This window comes from Leptidea sinapis, chromosome 30 (genome assembly GCF_905404315.1).
Source record: "Leptidea sinapis chromosome 30, ilLepSina1.1, whole genome shotgun sequence".
NCBI lineage: Eukaryota > Metazoa > Arthropoda > Insecta > Lepidoptera > Pieridae > Leptidea > Leptidea sinapis.
In genome coordinates this window covers 1,739,399-1,763,305 of record NC_066294.1, presented here as the reverse complement: position 1 = coordinate 1,763,305, position 23,907 = coordinate 1,739,399, and the positions used below count along the sequence as shown (strand labels likewise).

Below are 23,907 nucleotides of genomic sequence, written 5' to 3'. Positions count from 1 at the left end.
CAACTTCGCAATGGTTAAGATTGAGTTGAGATTCGGTCGATTGTGCTTGTGCATTTACTGGATAAGTGACCGTATCTCCAGCATTTGAAGCACTTTAGAGGGTGTTCTGTTCTCCTGATTCCGCAGTTGGCCCAGCCGATTTCGCCCTTGTCACCTATGGCTTTTATAGCTATTGCCTCCCCCAGTTTGATTACTGCTGCTTGAGTTCCACCGTATGTTCGTCGTATAGACTTGATTGCGTCTAATGTAATGTTGCTCTCATTGCCAGCAGTTTTTTGTAGCACTTCTAAGATCTCCTTGGTATTTGTTTCGTCAAGGTCCTCGACCTCTACAGTTATTTCTGGAGTGGAGACTACTGCTGTACTTCCAAGGATGTTGGCAATGGTCTTTTTAATATTCGATGCTTTGTCGATTTTTTCCTCGGATAGGACGAGTAGCATATCTCTTGGCCCTAGAGGTGGCGTGTGTGATACTCACAGTGCAGGCGCTCGACGCGCTGGTAGGAGAGCGGCGGCGCGTCGTCGGCGAGCGTGCCCGAGTCGCTCCAGCAGCCCAGCTCGGTGTTGGAGAAGGAGGCCAGCTCCTTGCTGTCGCGGTGCTTCTTGCGGCGGAAGAACGAGCGCCGCGCCGTATGCGACGCGCGCCGCGCCGCCTCGCTGTCCGCCGCGCCCAGCGACCGCCGCAGGATCTCCTCCACTCTACGACACATACACCAGCTCATGAGTTGATCTTCTGACGCGCGCTTCCGACGAACACTGCGTCTTGAACGTGTCGAACATTAAATCCGTCCAAATCTTTAATAATTCGAAATTGCTTAATTTTTAGAGAAGCACTGTTTAACTTCACATAATAATTGTTAATAGGTCCCGCAATTAACTGCTATTTTATTGATTTTTGAAAGAAAGGTGCATTCGATTATTATTATTAATTTATGGTTTAAGACATTTATTGTTCCATAAAGGAATTTCCACTTAAATGGAACTTACAGGCTATTTTATAAAAAGTGGGTAACAAAATTGCATCTTAAAGCGTACAGGAAATTATAAAGTAATTAAAATAGGCTAATTAGTTAATTATAGCTTATATACATTTCTAATTTCTAATACAAATATTAAATAAAAATTATAATACAAATATTTTATAAAAATTATAATACTAGTGGGTAGTTTTAAAACACCATCGCATCAAAATCATACCGACCCGGGCCGGTCGAAGTCAATAGTCGACGCGAGCCACGGTTGAGTCACAACTCACTACACAAGATTACGTAGATTCATCGATAACGAGTTACTAGATGTGACAACAGGAAATATTATTTCTATTCAATGGGTTGACAATTAATTTCAAGATATTTCTATTTATGTTTCAGTTTTATTGCTTAAATGGGCCTTTAGGAGTTTTTTAAAAATGTGCATACTGTAGCACCCTTTAATATTTTTAGGAAGCTTATTATACAGTTCAACACTTTCAAAAGTTATATTTCGTTTACCATAATTAGTTCTGGGTTGGCATAAGATTATATAATTGGCACTTCTTAATCGTTGTAATTGGGGATATTTATTTTTTATTGTTAAGGTTATGTTTGAATGTATTTCTTTTGATAATAATTTTCGGATTAAGATACAAGTGTAGTATTTGTAGGTATTAGTTATGTTCATTAATTTTGTTTCTTTATATATTTTTTTCTGATGATGTTAAGAAATCATAGTTAAATAATACTTTAATCAATTTGTTTTGTGCCGTTTGTAGTACTTTACGATTAGTATTAGCTGCTGATCCCCAGACTTGGATTAGGTAATCTAAGTGTGGCTTTATAAGGGAGTTATAGATTAAATAACGAACTTTATGGGGCAGGCAACGTACAATACTGCGAAGGGCTCCAGTTAGAGATACTAATTTTGTTTTAATATTTTTAATATGTGGTTTCCATGTAAGCCTATTATCTAAAGTTAAACCTAAATATTTTTCGAAATCGGACCTACTTATAGTAATATTATTTATTTTTAGCTGTTCCAAGTCATTAATTTTTTTATTTTTAGGTGCAAATATTACATAGTGGGTTTTGGTAAGGGTAAGCAAATTACATTGAAACCAGATATTAAGTATGCTAAGGTCATTTTGGGCGTCACGAATTATGTCTTCAAATTTATTTCCATAATAAAACAAGGTGGTATCATCGGCATATAGCGACAGTTCTCCTTTAAGGGCTAGTTTACTGATATTGTTTATATAAACCAGAAATAATATGGATCCAAGAATCGAGCCTTGAGGAACTCCATAAGTTATTAATTTTTGTTTGCTTTGGTATTCACCGATCTTCACCACTTGAAAACGGTCAGTTAGATTTGATTCAAAGATTTTGTGAGCGTAATCGGTGATACCTATATCTTTTAATTTGTCCAGGAGAATTTTGTGCCTAACCGTGTCGAAGGCTTTTTTTAGATCTATGAATATGCCCAGAGCAATTTTTCTGCCGTCTATATTATTTTTTATTTTAGTTACTAAGTCAACAGTGGCAGATAATGTATTGGATTTTGATCTAAATCCGTATTGTTTAGGGTATAGATAATCAATGGAGCTCAAGTAGGATTCTAGCCGATTGTATATAATTTTCTCAAAGATTTTGGATAATACTGGGAGTACAGAAATGGGTCGATAATTGCTAGGATCTGTTTTGATTCCTGATTTATAAATAGGAGTCACTTTGGCTATTTTGAGAGACGCAGGGAAACTACCACTTTCTAAACAAATATTTACGCACCGACTAAGTTCGTCAGCTATAGAGTTTGTAATAGATTTTAAAGTTTTTGTATTTATGTAATCGATTCCGGGGCTAGTATTTACATCTAAGTTATTTATTATTTTAATGATTTCTTTTTTTGTTGTGAAATTTAGTTTACTGAGGCCATAATTAGGATTGATATCGGTAGGTGTTGCATCAGTATAGATTTTGTTATTATGGTACTTTGCATGAATGGCCTCCGCTAGCAATAAACCAACAGTCGAAAAAAATTCATTAAAATATTCGCGAATTTCCTGTCCATCTTTCAATTCCTTATCCCCTTTTTTCAGTTTAGCTGGTATTGAGACCTCCCTTATATTATTGTTAGTTAAGCTATCTATTAGGTCCCACATCTTCTTTGGTTTCTTGTTACATGCAGAGAATCTTTTATAATAGTAATTACTCTTCATAGTTTGTATTTCTTCTGAAACGGCTTTTCTTTCTTTTACGAACTTTTTCTCAATTTCCTCATCTTTTGGATTAATTTTATGTTGTTCCCAGAGTATGTTCTTTTGATTTATTTTATGTAATATGCCTTTATTTACCCAGTCCTGTATTGGAGGATTCAGTATCTTAGTTTTTTTTACTTTGCAGTACTGAATAGTTTGTTTCAATCTGTTTTCAAATTGTGCATAATTATCATTGCCATTCTCGTTGTTATGAATTCCTACAATTTTATTGAGTTTAGTATAATCAATGGTTTCATATTCTATTTTTTGTTTTGGTTCTGGTTCAAATTTATCTATTTCGAAGAATATATGTTTATGGTCTGACATTGAGGATTCAATGACAGCCATATGAAACTGGTGACCCTTGAGATTAGTTGATACATGGTCTAGCAGGGTTTTCTTTTGTGGTGTTTCGCGAGTACAGTGTTCATAGTTGACCTTGTTGATAATTTTGAAACCATTTTCTTTGAGTGTATCCTTATAATCTTCTACTAAGTTGTCGGGGGACAGTAAATCAAAATTAAAGTCACCAAAAACTACTACTCTTTTCTTGTTATTTATTTGTATTGAGAGAGTGTCTAGAAAGTTTTTGACATTTCTTCGACCAGGTTTATATATGGCACCAATATCCACGGATAGCTTTTCCAAATGTATCCATAAGAAGTGGTTATTATCCTGCGAAAGTTATTCAATTAGATAATGTTTCAATTTGTTGCTAGCAAAAATAGAGACCCCTCCTCCAATTGTAGTTTTTCTGTAGTGATAGTAGTGAGGGTAACCCGGTATATGAAGTCTTTTGGCCTCTTCGTCGCTTTTAATCCAGGTTTCTGATAAAATTATAAGATGCAGTGCAGTTTTAAATGAATCCACTATACATCGTAGCTCGTCAAGCTTTCCAGGTTTAACTATGCTCCGTGCGTTAGCATATAGACATTTCAGTGATTTTTTATTTGTTATTAAGCCATCATAATTGTTTAGGATTTGGTATGTAGTGGTTTTATCTTTTTTATTGCGATTAGTTACAAAATGTCGTTTTTTGGAAGAGAGCTGACAATTTTAGGCATGCCTTTGATATACTTGATTCGCAGGCTGTCTTCCCCGTTTGCAGTCCGGTGTTTCACCTCATCTCTGAGTTTTTGAAACCGTGCTTGTTGAAATGGTGTTTGATCTGAAAAGATTCTTATTGCGTCGTTTTTCATCTTATTTCTATTTCGAAGTATAATCTTTGTCGTGTGTTCTGACTCAAAGCAGGCTTTAATGGGACGGTTTTCATTAGCTTTGTATTTCCCGATCCTTATGATTTTGATAGGTTCAGGGCTGTCTTTTGAAATAAATTTTATAATTTTCATCACCTCAACTTTATCTTTTTTCTGTCGGTCTCTAATGTCGGTGGTTTGTGGTTCGGATATGCCAGTTATTATAATATTTTTCTTTCTCAGAGTCTGATCTGTTATTTCTGCTAGTATATCTCCATATGATTCTTCAGCAGTCCTATGCACTTCATTTGGTGATATTTTCAATTTCTGCAGATCACACTCCAATGATGCTATTTTTGTTTCCATTGTAAGCGTAAGACCATTAATATTTTCTACATCAGCTTTTATTTTTTCGTGTTCTGTAGCTATAGTTATTAGTTTTTGCTCTGTCTTGCCAATACCACACTTGATTTCTAACATTTGATCTTTTATATTTGCAATATCATTCGCTAATTTAGAGGAGCTTTCCTTTTGTGTAGTTATAGATGATGTCAACAATGCCATCATCTCAGCCATTTGTTTTTGTATATCTGTTAACTGATCATTTACATCGTAATCAAGGCAGTGTTTGCGCTTATTGCGGATGGTAATGGAAGCTAAATCTGATAACGGCATACTTTGAATGCCTATGTTTCATAGATTCGGTTGAGAACCACTACGTTCAATGTTTTTGCCACTTCCAGTAGGTGAGCGCTCTTGAGCCATGTTTTACACTGTTAAAATTTGTGAGTTAATGTTTTGCTTACGTTTATATTCTTACCATGCGTGGGTGCGGGACGAAAAATCAGAGCCTGCCTCTTTTCCTCGCTGGGGTGAGGTAAGTTAGCTAGAGTGCAGACTGATCATACGTAAAACATGATAAGCGTAACTGACACAGTATTATACAATTGAGTTTATGAATACGGCAGTTGTAATAAGGATGAAGTTAAATTGTCACACTAATAAAAATTTTAAAAATAATTTGCAACACGTCTAACTTGTACACTCTTTGATGCGAGACTGATTTGCATATCACAATTTGCAATCACTCACTTTGAGAAAAACTTTGAAGTACAATACATAATGTATAAAGCTATATAATTACGAAATAGCTTACTTGAACTTGCTAGGTATGGTGCCCCAGTGGCGCTTGAGACCCTTGCAGTCGAGTTGCCAGGCCCGCCACAGACCTGGCGCTCCGTTGTACAGTGTGTTGTCCACGAACAACACCTCGTCCTTGCGGAACCACAGAGAGTACTCGTCTATTGTGTCCATACCTAAATATTTCCTATCATTAGTTTGGTATTATATCAACACATGCAACTAGACGAAAGGCAACCTTTGCGCCTCCGACACTTTTAAATCCAAATATAAAATTAAACATGTTTTAACGTACCTATAGATGTGATCTTAGCGCAGCGATCGAACCCCGCCCGAATGTAGAATGCGTCTCCCGGCTTGTCTTTGATCTCATGATACTGTTGCAGGTCATGTCTGACCAGAACACTAACCTAAAATCAATTCAAATACTAAATTAATTCTCACATCGAAAACTTTGGAATAAATTTTGAATTTTTTTTATGCCAAATAACAAAGACAAATATTTTAAATAGGTTGCGATTCTGCACCATTTTATAACATTTACAGATGGTCCGTATTGTCAAATTTCAAAAATGTGAGACCTACATTCGAGCAGATTATTCTGTTCGTTTTATGACCATATTTACTAACAGGGACAATTCAGGACCACAACAGGACACTGCACAATTATTGTGAGATTCACATTTCAAATTGTTGTATTTTATAGAACACCGATTAAACAATAAATACCAAAATAATCTAGGGATAATATTGTCAATTGACATATGTTTCAATATATATATAGTTTACGCTAAAATCTTTGTTGGGCCCATTCTACATACAAGAAAATTGTCTAGCGTTGAAATGTTGTTACCTTATCAGCAGGCTTCGCTAACTCAAGCGCGGCTTGTTCTGCTGTGGCTCTTCTTAAGTCTATGTTGTTGTACTCGAGTATCTGATCCCCGGTTCTCAGGCCGGCTATGTACGCCGGCGAGTCCATCTGCACACTGTGCACAAATATACCCACGGCGTTACCACCCACTAAACTGATACCCAGATCAGAGCAGTTCCTCATTTCTATCAATAGAAATCTGGGCAGATCTTTACCCTGCGATTGTCTCAACGTTGATGAATCTGTGGACGGAACATCCATTCGTAGAGACTGTTGAGGTCCAGGAGAATTTCTGGGTGTGGGTGAACCTGATAAAGAAACTTCCTCGTCATTAGAAGTCTCTCCGGACGAGGAACTTCCTGGGGTCTCCATCTCGTCTTTGTACTTCTCAGGACTGTATTGCACGAGCATTGTGATGGAATTGCCTATCTGCCTCAGCACGCTAGCGGCGAGGGTGTACGTAGCGGAGCGCATGTTGATCCCGCACACTTCGAGCAACTGATCGCCGACCTGCAAGCCGACTTGACTAGCCAATGAGTTCTCGTTCACCGTCGACACGAACACGCCTCCGCTGCTGGGCGGACAGTATATCTGTATACCAAGAGGTTGTTGACTCTTGTCGATATGTACTCGCCGCAACTCTCCGGGTAAGGGCTTGTTCCAACTTAATCCACAGTACTCAGGCATGGAGTTTCTTGTTTTGTGCGTTAGTTGTTTAACTCCGTGACCTGGACTCAAGACTTCAACATGAAATGTAGGCATCGGCGAGTTTCTTTCCGAACTCCTTTCGATAGAACCCGTGCTGAGTTTCCCTGCAGAATTCTTTGATGTCACACTAGGGTTTGAAGGTATTCGAAACCTTTGGTTTTCTTTCTTTCTCGGAAACGTGCCGCCCTCGTATGTGTGATGATAATCTCTATTGACTCTCGGAACTGGATTAAGATCGGACATGTTATGCGTGTGAGAAGGGAATGAATGCATCTCGTAACTGGTTCCAATGCTCTCCCCGGATTGACTCTGGGGTATGTTAGTCGGGCTGGAAAGATGTGTGTAGCGACTCGAATTGTGCGGGTTAGAGTTCGTGAACGGCCCTCTATAATACTGCGATTGTAATCTATTCTGTGAAGGTAGAGTGCCTGTCATAGGAAAGTTTGCATTGCTGTTCAAACTATCAGGACCGAAACTATCGCTGTCTGATGGATACTTGTTCACGGTTTTCGGGGATGATTTCTTCGCTGTATAATAGTTATCGAGTATGTCTTTCCCCGAGTGGTTTTTTATGGAATGTTCTAGCGAACTCGGTGACTTGCGCGTTACAAAATCCAAAGAACTAGGCCCTTTGTTCACCATGAAGTCTAAGGAATGTGGACTCTTCGTTCGACTCCTCGGTTGAGGCTGGTAGTCCAGCGAGTCATCCGAAGGATTCAGTACTAAGCTAAGTCTATTAGGCGTGACATCATGCTCATAATCGCTTATAGAATGCTTCTCTCTGTGCTTTTCTAATGTTCTGCTTTTCTCGAAATTCATTGTGTTTGGTGAAGCAAAAGGGTTGTGAATGGTAAGCGGGGCAGGCTTTGGGAAATGTTCGATGGTGGGGGTCGATTCTATGGATTTGTAGACAGAGTGTCTTGCGGGTGCTGTCACCTGTGTTAACGGCAAGTGGCCTAAAGGAATAGGGTTCGAATTACGATTCGTATTGGATCGTTGAGGTTCCGGGGGAAGCTTGGTCGGCGGGCTGAGTAGAATAGATAGTGGTGGCCTCTCCTTCCTGGACCGTGGTTGTACTATGGTGCCGGTAGCGTTATCCTCGAGGATAAAGTTGGCTCTGGCCTTTGGCCACGTGCCACCGTTCTTGACATCATTTTGTGATTCTTTGTTTTTCCGTCGTGATCGCTTCAGTACACTACTGGTTTCTTTGACTGGAATTAAAATTGCATGTTGGTAAAAGAGTGGGTATACAATAAATATCAATTAAAATTTGTGAATCTACAATGGATTTTTATAATGTTATGAAGAAAATAAGGATAATGATATTGTACAGCGTGTTAAATCTCAATTTTCAGAGATCGGTTACAACAGATTTAAGGGAAAATTGGTGCTCAGATAGTATATAGCTTTAATCGTGGTGCTTTCCGAATTATGCTTTTAAGAGAACAGGTAATTGTAATGAGATAACATTTAAAATGGTGCATAGGATGGCATGGTATGGTAGTTGAAGTTTAAAAGAAATCTTAGTGTAACAAAAATCTAAGGAGCACAGAAAAAAAAGTACACTTACTTGTCTTGCCATGATAACTGTCGATAACGGAGTCTAACTCAGCGATAGCGTCCGATTCAGGCACCTAATAGAAAAATATGCATTTGTAACAATACAGCTATTTTAAAATATAAATCATTTACAGGGAACGCTGAAGAGTAAGTAACGATTATTGATAATTATTGATATTTTTATCATAATTCATCAACTTTTTTAATTATATGTAACTAATATTAGTTATAGCTATATAGCACGGAAGCATAAATAGCTATGCAAATAGGTGATTTCAACTTTTTTATTATGCCAATACGGAACGAGCCTAGCAGGACGTTCAGCTGATGGTAATTGATACGACTTGGCCATTACAATGCAGTGCGGCTCAGGATTCTTGAAAAACCCAAAAAGCAGTCCACCTGGAACTTTTACGCAAAAATCAAATCTTAAAACATTTACAATTCCACGCGTTTTAATCCTTTAAAAGTGTTTTATTGAAAAATCAAAAACTCTGTGCGACATTACAATTGCGTTTTACTAGCTACCGCGTCCTTCAGACCGAAACTCAGTTATGCTTACACATTACTGCTTCATGGCAGAAATAGGCGCCGTTCTGGTATCCATAATCTAGCCGGCATCCTGTGCAAAGAAGCCTCCCACCGGTAAAAAGAAATGGAATAACTGCAATAAAGGCATATCAATTGTCATGCAAATTCTCGTAAAGTTGAGATAACCAACATACTTCCTTGATGAATTGCAAAAAAATATGTTAAAACAGTTTTTGTGCATGTGAATTCGTAGAGACATCAGATTAAATAGCTCGGATATGTGTACTAGATGTAGTTAGACAAGTTACCTTATTTTGTTTCTCTTTACATTTGCTGCGTCCAGTAACCGCCTCTATCTTGCCCCGGATCATGTCCCATGTACCTACAACACAGACAAAGCTGTATTTGACAAAACTATTACGCAACTGTATGTCGTTATGGAGTATTAATAAGGTGACATTATTAATAATGTGACAGTGTTAATACTTTTTGTATTACTCATGCGGTAAAAGTAGTATCTTGGCGCTCGCTGTTGCGGTTGAAAAAGAGCCGTTTGTTCATTTCAAAATTACGTGCGTGAGTGCGAAAAGTTTACTTGTCGCACGCAAATTATAATTGGCACACGCAAATTTCGAAATATCAAAACTGAATTGAGGTTGACGCGTCTGACAGTTTAATTTAATAAATAAAATTATAATTTAAGTTACAGAAGTTTAAAAACGAATATGGAGTCGGTAATAATACATAAACAGTATGTGCAACTAGTGCGACGTTGTCGATTGCCCACGATAGCGAAGTTGAACGCACAAGCGAAGCGAGTTCGGTCATTCACTTGAGTGAACTTGTCGACATACAATATATTACAATATATAACAGACGTAATGCAGAATGTCATAGTTGAATCGATATAAAGCCAATGGGGACAATTTAGCGATCAGAATTATGTTACCAACTCTCTGGAATATTTAAATGATACATTAGTTTTTTTTTATGGCAGAGATGGAGAAACGAGCATACACCTTAAGTCAGAGCATACAGTCACTTTATGGTATGTGATCACCGCAGCCCATACTCTCCTGTAAAACCAGACGAATCACAGGAGCGGTGCCGACCTTATAAACCGTTGAATAAACGCCAGGCGAGGATGGGACAGGAGGCTCCCTACTGAGAGTCTGCTTATTAAGTCATTTAGAATAAGTACAAATGGCATGCTTGTCTCCCTGAGGTGAAAGCGAAATTACAAACCAAACATAACAACTTTACTAATTGTAAACAACAAATTTGAAACGCATTTATCATGTTTAAAACTTCAATTTTTTCTTCGAAATATATAATAGTATAGGATCTCACTGCTCGGTTCTGCAGCTATCTGTTTCTTTGATTAAACTATATTATGTTTTATGTAACTATATGTTTTTTAATCAATCTTACATCACTTTAAAGGCAACGTTAGGGTTGCCAGGTGTTGACAGGTATATTATTGTTATACAACCTGTTTCAAAATTGACAATTTTATTGCTAATAACTTTGAAGAATCTCTCGAGATTATCAACACATCCCGAAATAAACTTCAACTAGCAGGTATGTCCTGTTGAACGGTGCATCAAATTTCGCGGTTGAAGTGGTCTACAACAATCAAAATGACAAGTAGTGTGTTACAGAAGCACCGATTGAATAGCATAAGTATTAGAGAATTAAAATTGAAATAAAATTCTCTGGAAATTATTAATTGCAACAGTATAATATTGCATTTGAAATTTATTATCGATACAACATTTGCTTTTACTTCAATTCTTGTTTGAAAACTTGAACGAATGCGAAATAATATACAAATAGATTTCAGGATAGTAATAAACAATAACAAAATACAATCACCTAATCCATTATTGATTAAAAACACACTATCGCGTGAAGTAGTTTAGTGCGGGGCGACGGCACACGTTCTGTTACACTCCGCTTCATTTGTGCAAGTCGAGATAAATGCAGTGGCACAGGGCTGCTACATCATTATTTCTTTATTTTTATGAACGTACAGCTGATGGTAATTGATACGACCTGACCTTTACAATGCAGTGCCACTCAGGATTTTTGAAAAACCCCAAAAATTCTGAGCAGCACTACATTTGCGCTCGTGACCTTGAGACGTTAAGTCTCATTTGCCCAGTAATATCACTAGCTACGGCGCCCTTCAGACCGAAACACAGTAATGTTCACATATTACTGCTTCACAGAAGTATTAGATGCCGTTGTGGTACCCATAATCTAGCAGGCATCCTGTGCAAAGGAGCCTCCCACAATTGAAAATACATATTGTCGACCCATAAGAATAAGATCCATAAATGTGTTAAACCTATGCTTTAAAGATATAAATAGTAGTAAAAAAAAACTAAAAAACACTTTAAACAAACACACACACTCACACACACACACACTTAAAAAACAGCTTTTTATAGAAAACTGAACTAAAATATTTGAAAATTTATTTTGAAATTCAAAATTAACATCTATTCCTGCCTTATAGACGATTGGTGAAAATTATATAAATTAACAAAAATCTTATTTTGCAAATTGAAAAATACAATAATTTTATCTAATTATTGTAATATAATTTAATGTATTGTCATCGGTCCTCGATAAATCTACGAAGTTCGAAGTAAATCTGGCCCTTTAAAGTGGGTCAAAATCGCGCCCAAATGAGTCGGTTACAAACAAACATACATATAATTATAACAATAAAAGGTCACTAGAAATAAAATACTAAAACACAGACAGAACAAGTATAAGTACAATTAATTACAAATCATCTAATTCGCGTATTTTGTACCTATTTTGGACAAAATTAATACCTTATTGAAGTTTTCTTGACTCTAATAGCCTAGTTATATTCAATTAAGTTCTGCGTGAACTGTTTCTGAAGTATTACTTTAGTCAAAACAAACCTTCATCTCAACTTGATCTCAACAAAAATAAAATTTTCAGTAACAATATTATTTTGATTTTGAACTATTTTTTCGTCTAATTTAATAGTTATCAAGATTTTTATAATAATAATAATATGTCAATTTGTATTTTATTTTAATAATTTACTCCTATTTTAATATAAATAATGAGGTTGTCAACCCTGTAAACGTTATCATACCGAGTGAATATTTGATAAGGAGCGTTATCGTTCATGGTCAGGTACATAGGGCTGCTACACATTATATATTTATCATGCATTTTCCATTTCGTTTTTCACATATCTATTTTCTTAAATCGAGTTCAGTATCTCATTTCATATTAATTATCAAATTACGTATGATTATATTTTCAAACATTAAAGTCTTAAATTAATGGACATAATATTTAGTTTTGAAATTGTATTACTTTAAACCTCCTGGTAGTGCGGAGTTAGTGGCGCGGGCGAGGAACTAGCGACTTTTTAATAAAATTGTGAATCGAACGTATTTGTCAATGACTTGCTATTTTCGTTGGATATATTTTAATGTTGTTACTTTCTCATAAATATGTTCAGTAGTGCTGATTCCACCAGTTTTTTTGGTAATTTTAAAATAACATAAATAATTCCTTCACAAAAACAACACACTTAATTTAAAAAAGTTTAATAGATGGATAATTTATAATTGAATTTGAACAGTAATTATAAACAAAAATAAACATTTGCCGTAATTCTAACAATCCATCTATCTAGATGGATTGTTAGAATTACGGATTTATGAATTATTGGACGGTCACATACATGAGAATACAAGTTAGATTATTTCAAACGGGTTAGTATTTATTTTTTATTCGGTGTAAATAAATGATTACTACCAGCAATTGCTACTTAATAAAACAATAATTATAAACTAAAAAGTAGTATAGAATTACTGGTTATATTTATGATATTTGTTGAGAAGTGGTACTATACTATGGAATAGGGATTTAAGCATGAATATGACTTATTGATGTACTGCGACTACTTTGGTTTGAAATAAAACCCTCACCTAAATTTTGAATAGTCAAATAGGTGTATCCTCACCTCTCTCATGGTGTATCTTCCCCTGGCTGCCAGCCGCCACGTGGTACACGTAGCGCCGCTCAAACTCGCCTGCACCCAGACCTTCCTCCAACTGCACCCAGAATACACAAAATTTTAGTAAAATTATGAAGGTTTTATTATGGGTAGAACAGCTGTTATTTATGCAACTTTAAACATTAATGTGGGTGTTGAATATCACGTGAATGTTTTTTTTTATTGAAAATAAGGGACGAGACGAGCAGGACGTTCAGCTGATGGTAATTAATCCGCCCTAGCCATTACAAATACCAACATAAAACTCAGGATTCTTGAAAAACCTAATAATTCTGAGCGGCACTACAATTGCGCTCGTCACCTTGAGACATAAGATGTTTACACATTACTGATTCACGGCAGAAATAGGCACCGTTGTGGTACCCATAATCTAGCCGGCTTCCTATGCAAAGGAGCCTCCCACTGGTAAATTTGTGAGTGTTTTAATAACTGGTAATTTTCTGCTTTATATACGTTATTATAGTCCTCTGCTTTTATCTGTCGTTTATAGCCACGATCCGTAATATAACTACATACTTTAAGTCTTTGAAAAAGTCTATACTCTATGGCCTAAAAAAACATTGTTTGTCGTACTATAATGCCGCCAAAAAAGCAGTTTCATTGGTGCCATACACATCTAAATCTAGGTTAGCAATGACAGGTTCATAGAAATATCAGGAAATACATAGTACATACTATATTAAATAACATAATTTCTATGTACAAATCATTAGATATTTATATAATCTTCTAAGAAACTGAAAGGTTGTATGCCTTTGTCATTCTTTGAAATAAAAATAAAACCACTCACCAGAGATTGTTTGCATACAATACATTTCCCGCTCATTTAAGCGGCCACTCGAAATCTTGTGGTTTTTTGTTTGTTTCATTTAAAATTACCTAGTCGTAGAGAAATTATTGTGTGCAACACGTTGCATTATTAGTTGAAAAAACGCTCGTGGCGTGAACTATTGAGATGATGATTGCAACTCACACCACTCACGTTTTTTGACCCTTCTTATACAACTATTGCATATATTTATATAAGTTTTAGCATAACGTATTCTCGACTTTTAAAATCTGGTTAAAAATATCCTTTACTGCACTAGTATTTTCAGATGGTGTATTTGTTACCAATATTATATAAATAGGATATTCATTCAAATTTCTAAAGGATGAAAACGCGTGTAAGTGTAGTTGTATTATTACATTAGGTTTTTGCGTAACAGTTACTTTTCAATTATCTTCTAAAAAGTATTTTATTTAAATAAATGCGTAACACTCGTATTCATCAAAGAAAATACAAATGGAATTACTACATTTTTTTTTACAAATTCTAGCGTTAAGCGGGAAAATATGTGTCCATCAGAATGTTCTTTTGTTTAATTCGTTTAACTTGTATTTACGGCGAGCTAAGAAGTAAGTAGGCCTAAAAGAATTGTGACTGCGCTCTTTCGTCTGGTTGGTTCATTGGTTGGCTGGCGCGCAGGACGTGAGAGCGTAGCTTAGGTTAAGGTTAAGCTCCTGTGATACTTCCTATCACCCACACATCATAGGCGCGTTGCTTTTAGATAGATGCACATATATTACACTGTGCCACTGACATGTATAAATACCACTGGACAGGCAGTTACATATCTTTGACACCAAATTTTTAGTGCTTATTTGAAGCGCCACTCGCGAGCGTCCAGAGAACTAATTTTGACGTATAATACAAATGGGTGCGAAGGAACGTACAATACTCTGAAGTATTTTTGCATTTTGAATTAATTTCGTTCGTTTTCCGTGTTATTTATACTTGAAGAATCAACGTAATAAAGTACACATTTTTTTTTGTAAATAGATTCCCACCATCTATGTTATCCACTAGGTTGTCATCACTAGTTTTAGTACCGCAGACTCGCTACATGGCCAACAGCGCCAAAATAGCAAATATCAAACAGGCACAAAAGGACTTTGACAGCCGCCAGTCCAGTGGTATATAGTAGAGGTCAGTACACTGTGCATACAGCCTACCTTAGCCTGCGTGGGAGGCGGTGTGAAGGCCCGCGTCTGCCACTCCTCCTGCTGCGAGCACATCGAGGGCTTCTCCTCTTTGTATGACTTCTCCAACATCGACATTCTGGAATACAAACAAACTCTTTGACATTGGATTGCGACAGCTAAAAAAAAGTTTGCACCGGCCGCATACATTCATCTTCCGATTCCTTCTTTATGGAAGAAGAGGATCAACAAGCGTAATCCTCGCCTGATTTTAGGTAATCACCGCCGCCTACGACGAATCCCAGAATTTGTGTGGTATCATAGTTTTCGTTTTGAATTAAAATCGTATCGATAGATATCCATACTGTTTGAAACGTTAAAGCTATTATTTTTGTGTTTATCAATGTGTGTGGGCTCCCGATATATTTATAGATAAATAAAATCTGAACAATTTGTTATTTTTAAAATGATATCCCTCACTTCCGGGATTAACGAAATTCAATTTGTAACCAATATCCTCGCACGGAACCCGAGAGGTCGCGGGTTCCGTGCGAGAATTCGAGTCGCGCATAGTTCATAAATTTTGGGCCTGGACCGGAAGATGGGCGATGAGTTTTTTTGTATGCGGATATATGTACACGTTCACAACTTAGGTATTTTGAACTTAAATTATCTTTGGTGTTTCTTTAGAAGTCCATAAAGCGCTGCTCATTCAAATATTTCTCGATGAGATTCAATGGCTTAGTGGTAATCAAAAGCTTCGATAACTTGTGTATGTTTAATCTTGATATATTTTATAACCTATTAAGATTTAGAATTATATGTAATAAACGAATTCATTACCACATAAACAAAGTTCAACAAACATAAAGCAACCGTGCAGTACTACGTTATTATATCACGAAACGATGTCAGTTATAAGACAAACAAACAAACATGCTGTTGATAAGTAATCCAGAAAATGCCAGCCCACAATCTGCGAATTTTATCGAGATCAATATTATCGGCGTCTGGTCGGTCGTAAACATCCTGCTATTGTATTAAGCGAGGACTGTCGCGTGCTATTTGTAAATAAACCTTTTTAAGATTTTCATCATTATAATACTTTCACCAAAGTGAGGCTTCTTTGCACAGGATGCCGGCTAGATTATGGGTACAACAACGGCGTCTATTTCTGCCGTGAAGCAGTATTGTGTAAGCATTATTGTTTTTCGGTCAGAAGAGCGCCGTAGCTAGTTAAAATGCGAAGTTACTGGGCAAATGAGACTTAACATCTTATGTCTCAAGGAGACGAGCGCAATTATTGCAGTGTCGCTCATAATTTTTAGATTTTTCAAGAATCTTAAGTGGATCTGCATTGTAATGGGCGTATCAATTACCATCAGCTGAACGTCCTGCTCGTCTCGTCCCTTTTTGACATAAAAAATACCCAACTTTAATAAGTTTTAAATAGGCGCCACTTCCACAAGCGAGTGGATCCCAACCACCCTCCTATGGTCGGGTAATATCTACAAAATAACTATCCCTATCCCAGCACCGTTACGCCAGCGACTCTTCTTGTATTATTAACTTATTGAATATAATTCATTTGCAGCATGCAACAGGCGTGCCAAAACGTTTTCGTTTCGATCGCATACATTCATCGCCATCAACAAACTAACAACAGCTCAGTACGTACCTGTTAGGTCTGCGGCGGTACCTCGCGGCGGGGTCGCAGCACGGGTACAGCGGCCGCAGCACTGTGAGCAGCACACAGTCGTACTGGGTGTCCCGCAGCAGGGCCATGGCCTCTGACGCGCTCTTCACACCTTCCACAGAACGGTTGTTTATCTGAAAGAGGAATTCTTCAATATGTGCCTCTTAAGGTTATTTAGGAGCAAATGAGGCGGAAATTCTTCCACCAGGCTTCCAGACTTTTAAAATTGTGGAAATTTTTAATTTTGGGACTGGAGATACCTTCAAAGCAAAACTCCTACATGACACTAAATTAGGACATACAAAATTAGTTTATCTACACCCATGCTTTAAATCCTCTATTAAAGATTCTAAAACAGCTTATTGCCAACATTAAAATACCCGATGTTCTAATAACTATTACATCATCCAAACGAGTGTTGTAATGTTGTACTGAATTTCATAACAACATTCCTTTTTTTTCGATCCCTTCATGCGCAAAGAGTTTCAACAGACAGCCACATTCTTATTGCTCGATGCGTGGTATCCGTGTAAATTTAAAAAAAGAACATTTCGTTTACGCGCGTTCTACACTACCAGAACGTCGCTCGCCGTAAAAAAAAGGAGGTTATTCGAATCCCCGCCTTTTTTCTTCGATATTTTTATTGTTTTGTTTACAAAAAATGATCGATTCAAGTTTTGACAGCACACCGCCAGATATTTTAAACGTTGTAAAAGAGCATAATATTCAAGTTAATTTTAATAATTGCACTATACAAAATGAAAATTAGTACAAAAATAAATAATTCTTTCATTAATACTTAGTTTATTTGTATATAATCAGTAATGGATGATATTAGGTTACAACTAGGACTGGTTATTTAAATGTTAGCAGTAAGCTCACTGTTTCAGAATCTATTAGAGGATTCATATTATGGGTGTAGATGAAGTCTTGTATGCAACTGTTGATAATTAGGTATTAAAACACTCATGTGATACTATTATTACACGAGGCGAAGCCGAGTGAACCCACATTCGTGTTTTAATACCCCTTATTACGCAACAGTTGCATAAATAACTATTCCTAAATATTTTTTACGGCTGCATATATAAATACTTTAGCACGATCGTGCAACTGAAATCTTAGATGCAAATCATTCATGTGTATTCTTCATTATATTAAAATATTTGTTAAATATTATTTGCGGGTAATGTACCTAGTCTTTTTAATAAGCATGGTATGTTTTATTTTTTATTTTAATTTCAGACTATGTTGCAAGTTTTCACTTTAAATTCTGAACGATATAACTGCTGTAAATATTTTTGATTTTACCTAATAACAACAGATGTACAATCATACTCACGCTCACGACTCGATCCCCCACGTAAAGGTTTCCGTCGTTCGCGGCCGCACTGCCGCTTGCTACTTTGCTGATGAATATACCTGCCAATAATAAAATAACAGTTAAGCCGGTTTTACACTACCCACATGGTACACACGGGTCGAGCAGTGAACAAAAATAAAAGTGGCACTAGAATATTATCATTTTAATAAGAGTTTAACTAATGTCGCTATACTCATACATTTACGTATAGCATAGCATTCCTAATCATCCTCTCCTCATGTTCTTAAATGGATTACGACAACTCAAAACTTTTTTCTTAAATTGCGAAAAATAAAATTCAAAACATTATATTATTTACGAAATCACATATTCTTATTTCATTTGTCAAAAGTTGTAATTTTTTTTGAAATGATTACCACAAGTACAGCTGATTGTTACTTATTACATACAAACGATAATAGGGCAAAACAGAAATCAAAATGTTTTAAGAGTACAAAAATATTTTGCATAATTCGCTATAGTATTAGTATTAAACAGGTTTCAATTATTCCTCGTCGAGTTTTATGCGGGATTAAAATATTTGAAGCGTCCAATTGAACACTTCCTTAACTCCATTTGCAAGTCAGAAAATAGTCATATTTGTGTTTATTAAGCAAGAAAACAAACGAAAAAATTCGACTGAACTAGTTTAGTGTAAGTCCCGCTTAAATTAAATTGTAAATGAATGGTCGAAATGAGATATAGTACACATCTTATTTTAGAAAAACATCTCACATAAAAAAGTACAAAACATCAAGATCAGTCCCCATGTTCGATACCAAAGGAACTAATATCCATAAACACAGCACCCTCTCTTGCATGGCGCACTCGGGTAAAAATGGAGTATCACAATATTAATATCCGGACGAACGAGCCTTGCTCGGATTATTAAGAATTTAAAAAACTTGAAAAAAAAAAGCATCTGGATTCAAACCGGGGTCTTCTGCTTTCCGGATGACGCAATGATATGAAAATCGTTGGTGCCGTTTCCGAGATTCAGATATATATATACAAGAATTGGTCGTTTAAAGATATAAGATGAAGGGGGGTGGAATGAGTGAAGGCACCTTGCTGCAAGGAGATCCCGGCCGCGGCGACCCTCAGCAGGGTGCGCGTGGCCCGCGCGCGCTGCACCCTGAGCGGCAGCCGCACGTGCGGCACACTGTGCGGCGCCGCATGCGCCAGCGCCGCGCGCAGGGCGGCCGCACACGCCTCGCCGCGCGACCACTGCGACACGCCGCACGCCTCCGTGATGCGGTCCAACACGCTGTCATGACAAATTCAATGTTCATATTCAAAACATACCTTCTGAAATTCTCCGTCATACTTCCTTTAAGTATCTCCTTTCCCTGGTGTTTACTCTACCAGAGCCGGAGAATCCTTCCCCGAGCACTCTCGCTCGGGCTGCCCTTCGTATTCTGGGGTGGAAACAGAACCGCGCATGACTGACGACAAATGAGGCAGTAACACCACGACACCCCGCTCCACGCTCAACGTGGACTTTTGCAATATCAGGGGAATTCACTCCAATTTAAACGCGGTCCACCACCACCTTGAGACGGCCCAGCCGGCCTTGTGTTTCCTTACGGAGACGCAGATATTTTGAGACGCAGATAAATTGAGCACAATTTTTTGCCTCATGCCGGGGTATGTGTGTACGTTAGGAAGGATATCTGCTGTGGCCGTCTCGGCAATTTTGAGGGTAGGGACCTGTCTACTCTCTGGCTCCATCTATGCGTGTGTCGACAGGTCCCATAGGGGTAACGCAGAAACCGATCATCTCATGGGCTGCGTTCAATCGGCAATTGACGACGTGCTTGCACAGATCCCGTCCGCTGAAATCGTAGTCTTGGGTGATTTCAACGGGCACAATGCCGAATGGATTGGATCACGTACCACAGACTACGCAGGGCGATCTGTGCATAATTTTGCATTGGCGTATGGTCTGTCCTAATTGGTTGAGTCGCCAATGCGGCTGCCGGATGTGGATAGCCACATGCCGTCCTTATTAGATCTTCTACTGACTACACATCCCGATGGTTATACCAGGTCTTTGTCGACGCCCCTCTCGGAAAGTTCGACCATTGCCTGGTCAGAAGTGTAGTGCCTGTCCGACGCCAACGTCACAGGCCACCAGCGACCCGCCGCGTTTGGCACTACAGGTCAGCAGATTGGGATAGGTTGCGTTACTTTTTTGCATACTACCCATGGGGCAAGGTTTGTTTCCCTTCCGATGATCCTAGTGCCTGCGCCATTGCAGTAGTAAGTAGTCGTAAGTTTAAGCGGCAAATCGCCCGTGCGAAATCGAAGCACATCGTCAAAATCGGCGAGCAGCTTTCCAGTTACCCGCAAACAACGACCAGAACACGCAAATTCTGGTCGTTGTCGAAAGCTGCTCTTGGTAACTTCATCCAGCCATCCCTGCCGCCGTTGCACATGAGGAATGACAACCTGGCCCATACGGCAAAAGAGGAAGCCGAGCTCCTGTGTGCTCTTTTCGCCTCCAACTCGACTCTTGACGACAACGGAAAAGCGCCGCCGACCATCCCGCGGTGTCAGAGCTCTATGCCTGAAGTACAGTTCAGACAGGAAACTGTTAGGCGAGCTCTGTTTTCGTTGGACGTCAGGAAGTCGAGCGGGCCGGATGGCATTTCTCCAATCGTGCTTAGAACGTGTGCCCCTGAGTTGACGCCGGTGCTAACGCGTTTATTCCGGCACTCTTATTCAAAAGGCGTAGTCCCTGACTCATGGAAGTCAGCCCTTGTCCATCCGATCCAAAAAAAGGAGACAGTTCGGATCCAGCTAACTACAGGCCTATTGCTATTACCCCCCTGCTCTCCAAAATCATGGAGAGCATAATCAACCGCCAGCTCTTGGTATACCTAGAGGGTCATCAGTTGATCAACGACCGACAGTACGGCTTTCGCCTTGGTCGGTCGGCAGGTGATCTTCTGGTATACCCAACACATAGATGGGCGGCGGCTATTGAAAGCAAGGGGGAAGGCCTGGCAGTTAGCCTGGATATAGCGAAGGCCTTTGATCATGTATGGCACAAGGCGCTCCTCTCAAAACTTTCATCATTTGAGCTTCCCGAGAGCTTGTGCAAGTGGACCTCCAGCTTCCTCACTGGGCGTAGCATACAGATCGTTGTCGACGGATGTTGCTCGAACCCGAAGCCCGTGAATGCTGGAGTGCCCCAAGGCTGTGTGCTATCTCCTACGCTGTTTGTTCTGCATATTAATGATATGTTGGACACCTCCAACATACATTGCTATGCAGATGACAGCACTGGTGATGCCATATACACGGGCCATGCAGGTCTCTCTCGGGAAATCGTCGACCAGTGCCGGGAGAAACTTGTGTCTTCTATCGAGTCTTCCCTTGAGAAGGTCGCGGAATAGGGTAAATTGATCCTTGTCCACTTTAACCCCCAGAAGACTCAAGTTTGCGATTTTACCACTAAAAAACCCCATTTGTCGTATCACCCGCTCTTCGAGAACACTTCTCTTAAAGCCGCGCCTAGCATCGGAATACTGGGTCTCGAAATCTCGAGCGATTGCCAATTCCGTGGCCATCTGGAGGGCAAACCCAAATTGGCTTCGAAGAAGCTGGGCGTCATCTATTGATGACGCCTACGCTCTATTGAGCACAGCAATACTTCAAGCCGGCCCACATTCTAGCGCTCTACAAAGCGCAGGTCCGGCCACATATGGAGTATTGCTGTCATCTCTGGTCTGGCGCACCCCAGTACCTGTTCGATCCATTTGACCACGTGCAACGTAGAGCAGCTCGAATTGTCGGGGACTTAGTGCTCTGTGAACGGCTGGATCACTTGGCGTTGCGTAGAGAGGTCGCTTCATTGTGTGTCTTCTACCGCATTTATCACGGGGAGTGTCCCGAAGAGCTGTTTAACCTGATTCCTGCCGCCGAATTCCACCTTCGCACGACACGCCACAAGTTAGGATATCATCCCCACCATCTGGATGTGTGGCGGTCCTCCACAGTGCGGTTTTCAAGGAGCTTTCTCCCTTGTACTACAAAGATGTGGAATGAGCTTCCTTGTGCGGTGTTTCCGGGACGATACGACATGGGTACCTTCAAAAAAAGCGCGCACGCCTTCCCTAAAGGCCGGCAACGCTCTTATGATTCCTGTGGTGATCGCTTAATACCAGGTGACCCGTACGCTCGTTTGTGCTCCTATTCCTTAAAAAAAAACTTTTGATATTTTAAATTGTTTTATATTTATGTATAAAACTAACACAATGTTAAAGTAATAAATGTTATTTACAATAGACTTTTTTTCTTTGTTTCAGTATTTATGGCAAGACTAGGTATATAATATTGTTAATGAGTGCTAACTAGTGCTAAACTGCAGTACCGGTAACATGTTACTGCAACTAATAGATAATATTGACGTACTGCAGTCAAGACACCCGATGGCGATCTTACCATCACAAGTATACGGGTATCTTTTGGTTGATCTGGCTCGTAGGAACCAGTAATATATATTGAGTTACCGCAGTTTTCCGTCAGCGATGGAGCCCGGCGTGATGCTGGCCACGTAGATGGCGGTATCGCCGGGGAAGCAGGGCGTTTCCCGCCCGCCGCACAGCTCCAGGCCGCAGTCCGACCCCGACCCACTCGACCCCACCAGCTCTAGCTCCATCGTCTCCCATTCGAAGTCCTATGATGTCCAAGAGGAATAGATATGACTTCATAATATTACGTCCGAGGGTCATAAGATATTATGATTCTTTGCAAAGCCAATGAAACGAAAGTAATTCAATAAAATTATTTGAAGATACACAATAGTTCAAAATTCTAAAGACAATATTAGTACCAAAAATTTAAAGGAATACTTTAAATCGTTCTCTAATATTCTATTCTCTATCCCTATGTTTTCGCAAGAACGGGAGCGCCAATCGCCCCGCCCCCTAGCGCGGCCCCGCCAAATGTATATAACACGTCATTTAATATTAATAACGTTAGTAACCTGCAGGTCCGTGTCACAGGCCGCGTCATGCTCGCGCGGCCCCGCCCCCTCGCGCAGCCCCGCCTAATGTACATAACAACGCCATTTAATATTAATAACGTCAGTTACCTGCAGGTCCGTGTCACAGGCCGCGCGCGCCAGCCGGCACGCGTCGTGCTCGCGCGGCCCCGCCCCCTCGCGCGGCCCCGCCTAATGTATATAACAACGCCATTTAATATTAATAACGTCAGTTACCTGCACGTCCGTGTAACAGGCCGCGCGCGCCAGCCGGCACGCGTCGTGCTCGCGCGGCCCCGCCTAATGTATATAACAACGCCATTTAATATTAATAACGTCAGTTACCTGCAGGTCCGTGTCACAGGCCGCGCGCGCCAGCCGGCACGCGTCGTGCTCGCGCGGCCCCGCCCCCTCGCGCGGCCCCGCCTAATGTATATAACAACGCCATTTAATATTAATAACGTCAGTTACCTGCAGGTCCGTGTCACAGGCCGCGCGCGCCAGCCGGCACGCGTCGTGCTCGCGCGGCCCCGCCCCCTCGCGCGGCCCCGCCTAATGTATATAACAACGCCATTTAATATTAA

At 39.4% G+C, this 23,907-nt stretch overlaps 1 protein-coding gene across 1 annotated transcript in view; it reads right to left on the bottom strand.

The window, feature by feature from the left end:
* The window catches only part of LOC126973852 (disks large homolog 5), a 30,076-nt gene that overhangs the window by 5,657 nt on the left and 512 nt on the right, over positions 1-23,907 (bottom strand). The window contains exons 2-13 of the mRNA XM_050821199.1: positions 22,851-23,017; positions 19,401-19,600; positions 18,313-18,392; positions 16,953-17,104; positions 15,308-15,413; positions 13,259-13,349; positions 9,546-9,619; positions 8,717-8,780; positions 6,421-8,357; positions 5,863-5,977; positions 5,584-5,743; positions 478-698 (exon numbers count right to left, since the gene is read on the bottom strand). Coding sequence (XP_050677156.1) covers positions 478-698; positions 5,584-5,743; positions 5,863-5,977; positions 6,421-8,357; positions 8,717-8,780; positions 9,546-9,619; positions 13,259-13,349; positions 15,308-15,413; positions 16,953-17,104; positions 18,313-18,392; positions 19,401-19,600; positions 22,851-22,999 — 3,349 coding nt within the window. The 5' untranslated portion in view covers positions 23,000-23,017. The remainder of the gene's footprint in view (positions 1-477; positions 699-5,583; positions 5,744-5,862; positions 5,978-6,420; positions 8,358-8,716; positions 8,781-9,545; positions 9,620-13,258; positions 13,350-15,307; positions 15,414-16,952; positions 17,105-18,312; positions 18,393-19,400; positions 19,601-22,850; positions 23,018-23,907) is intronic.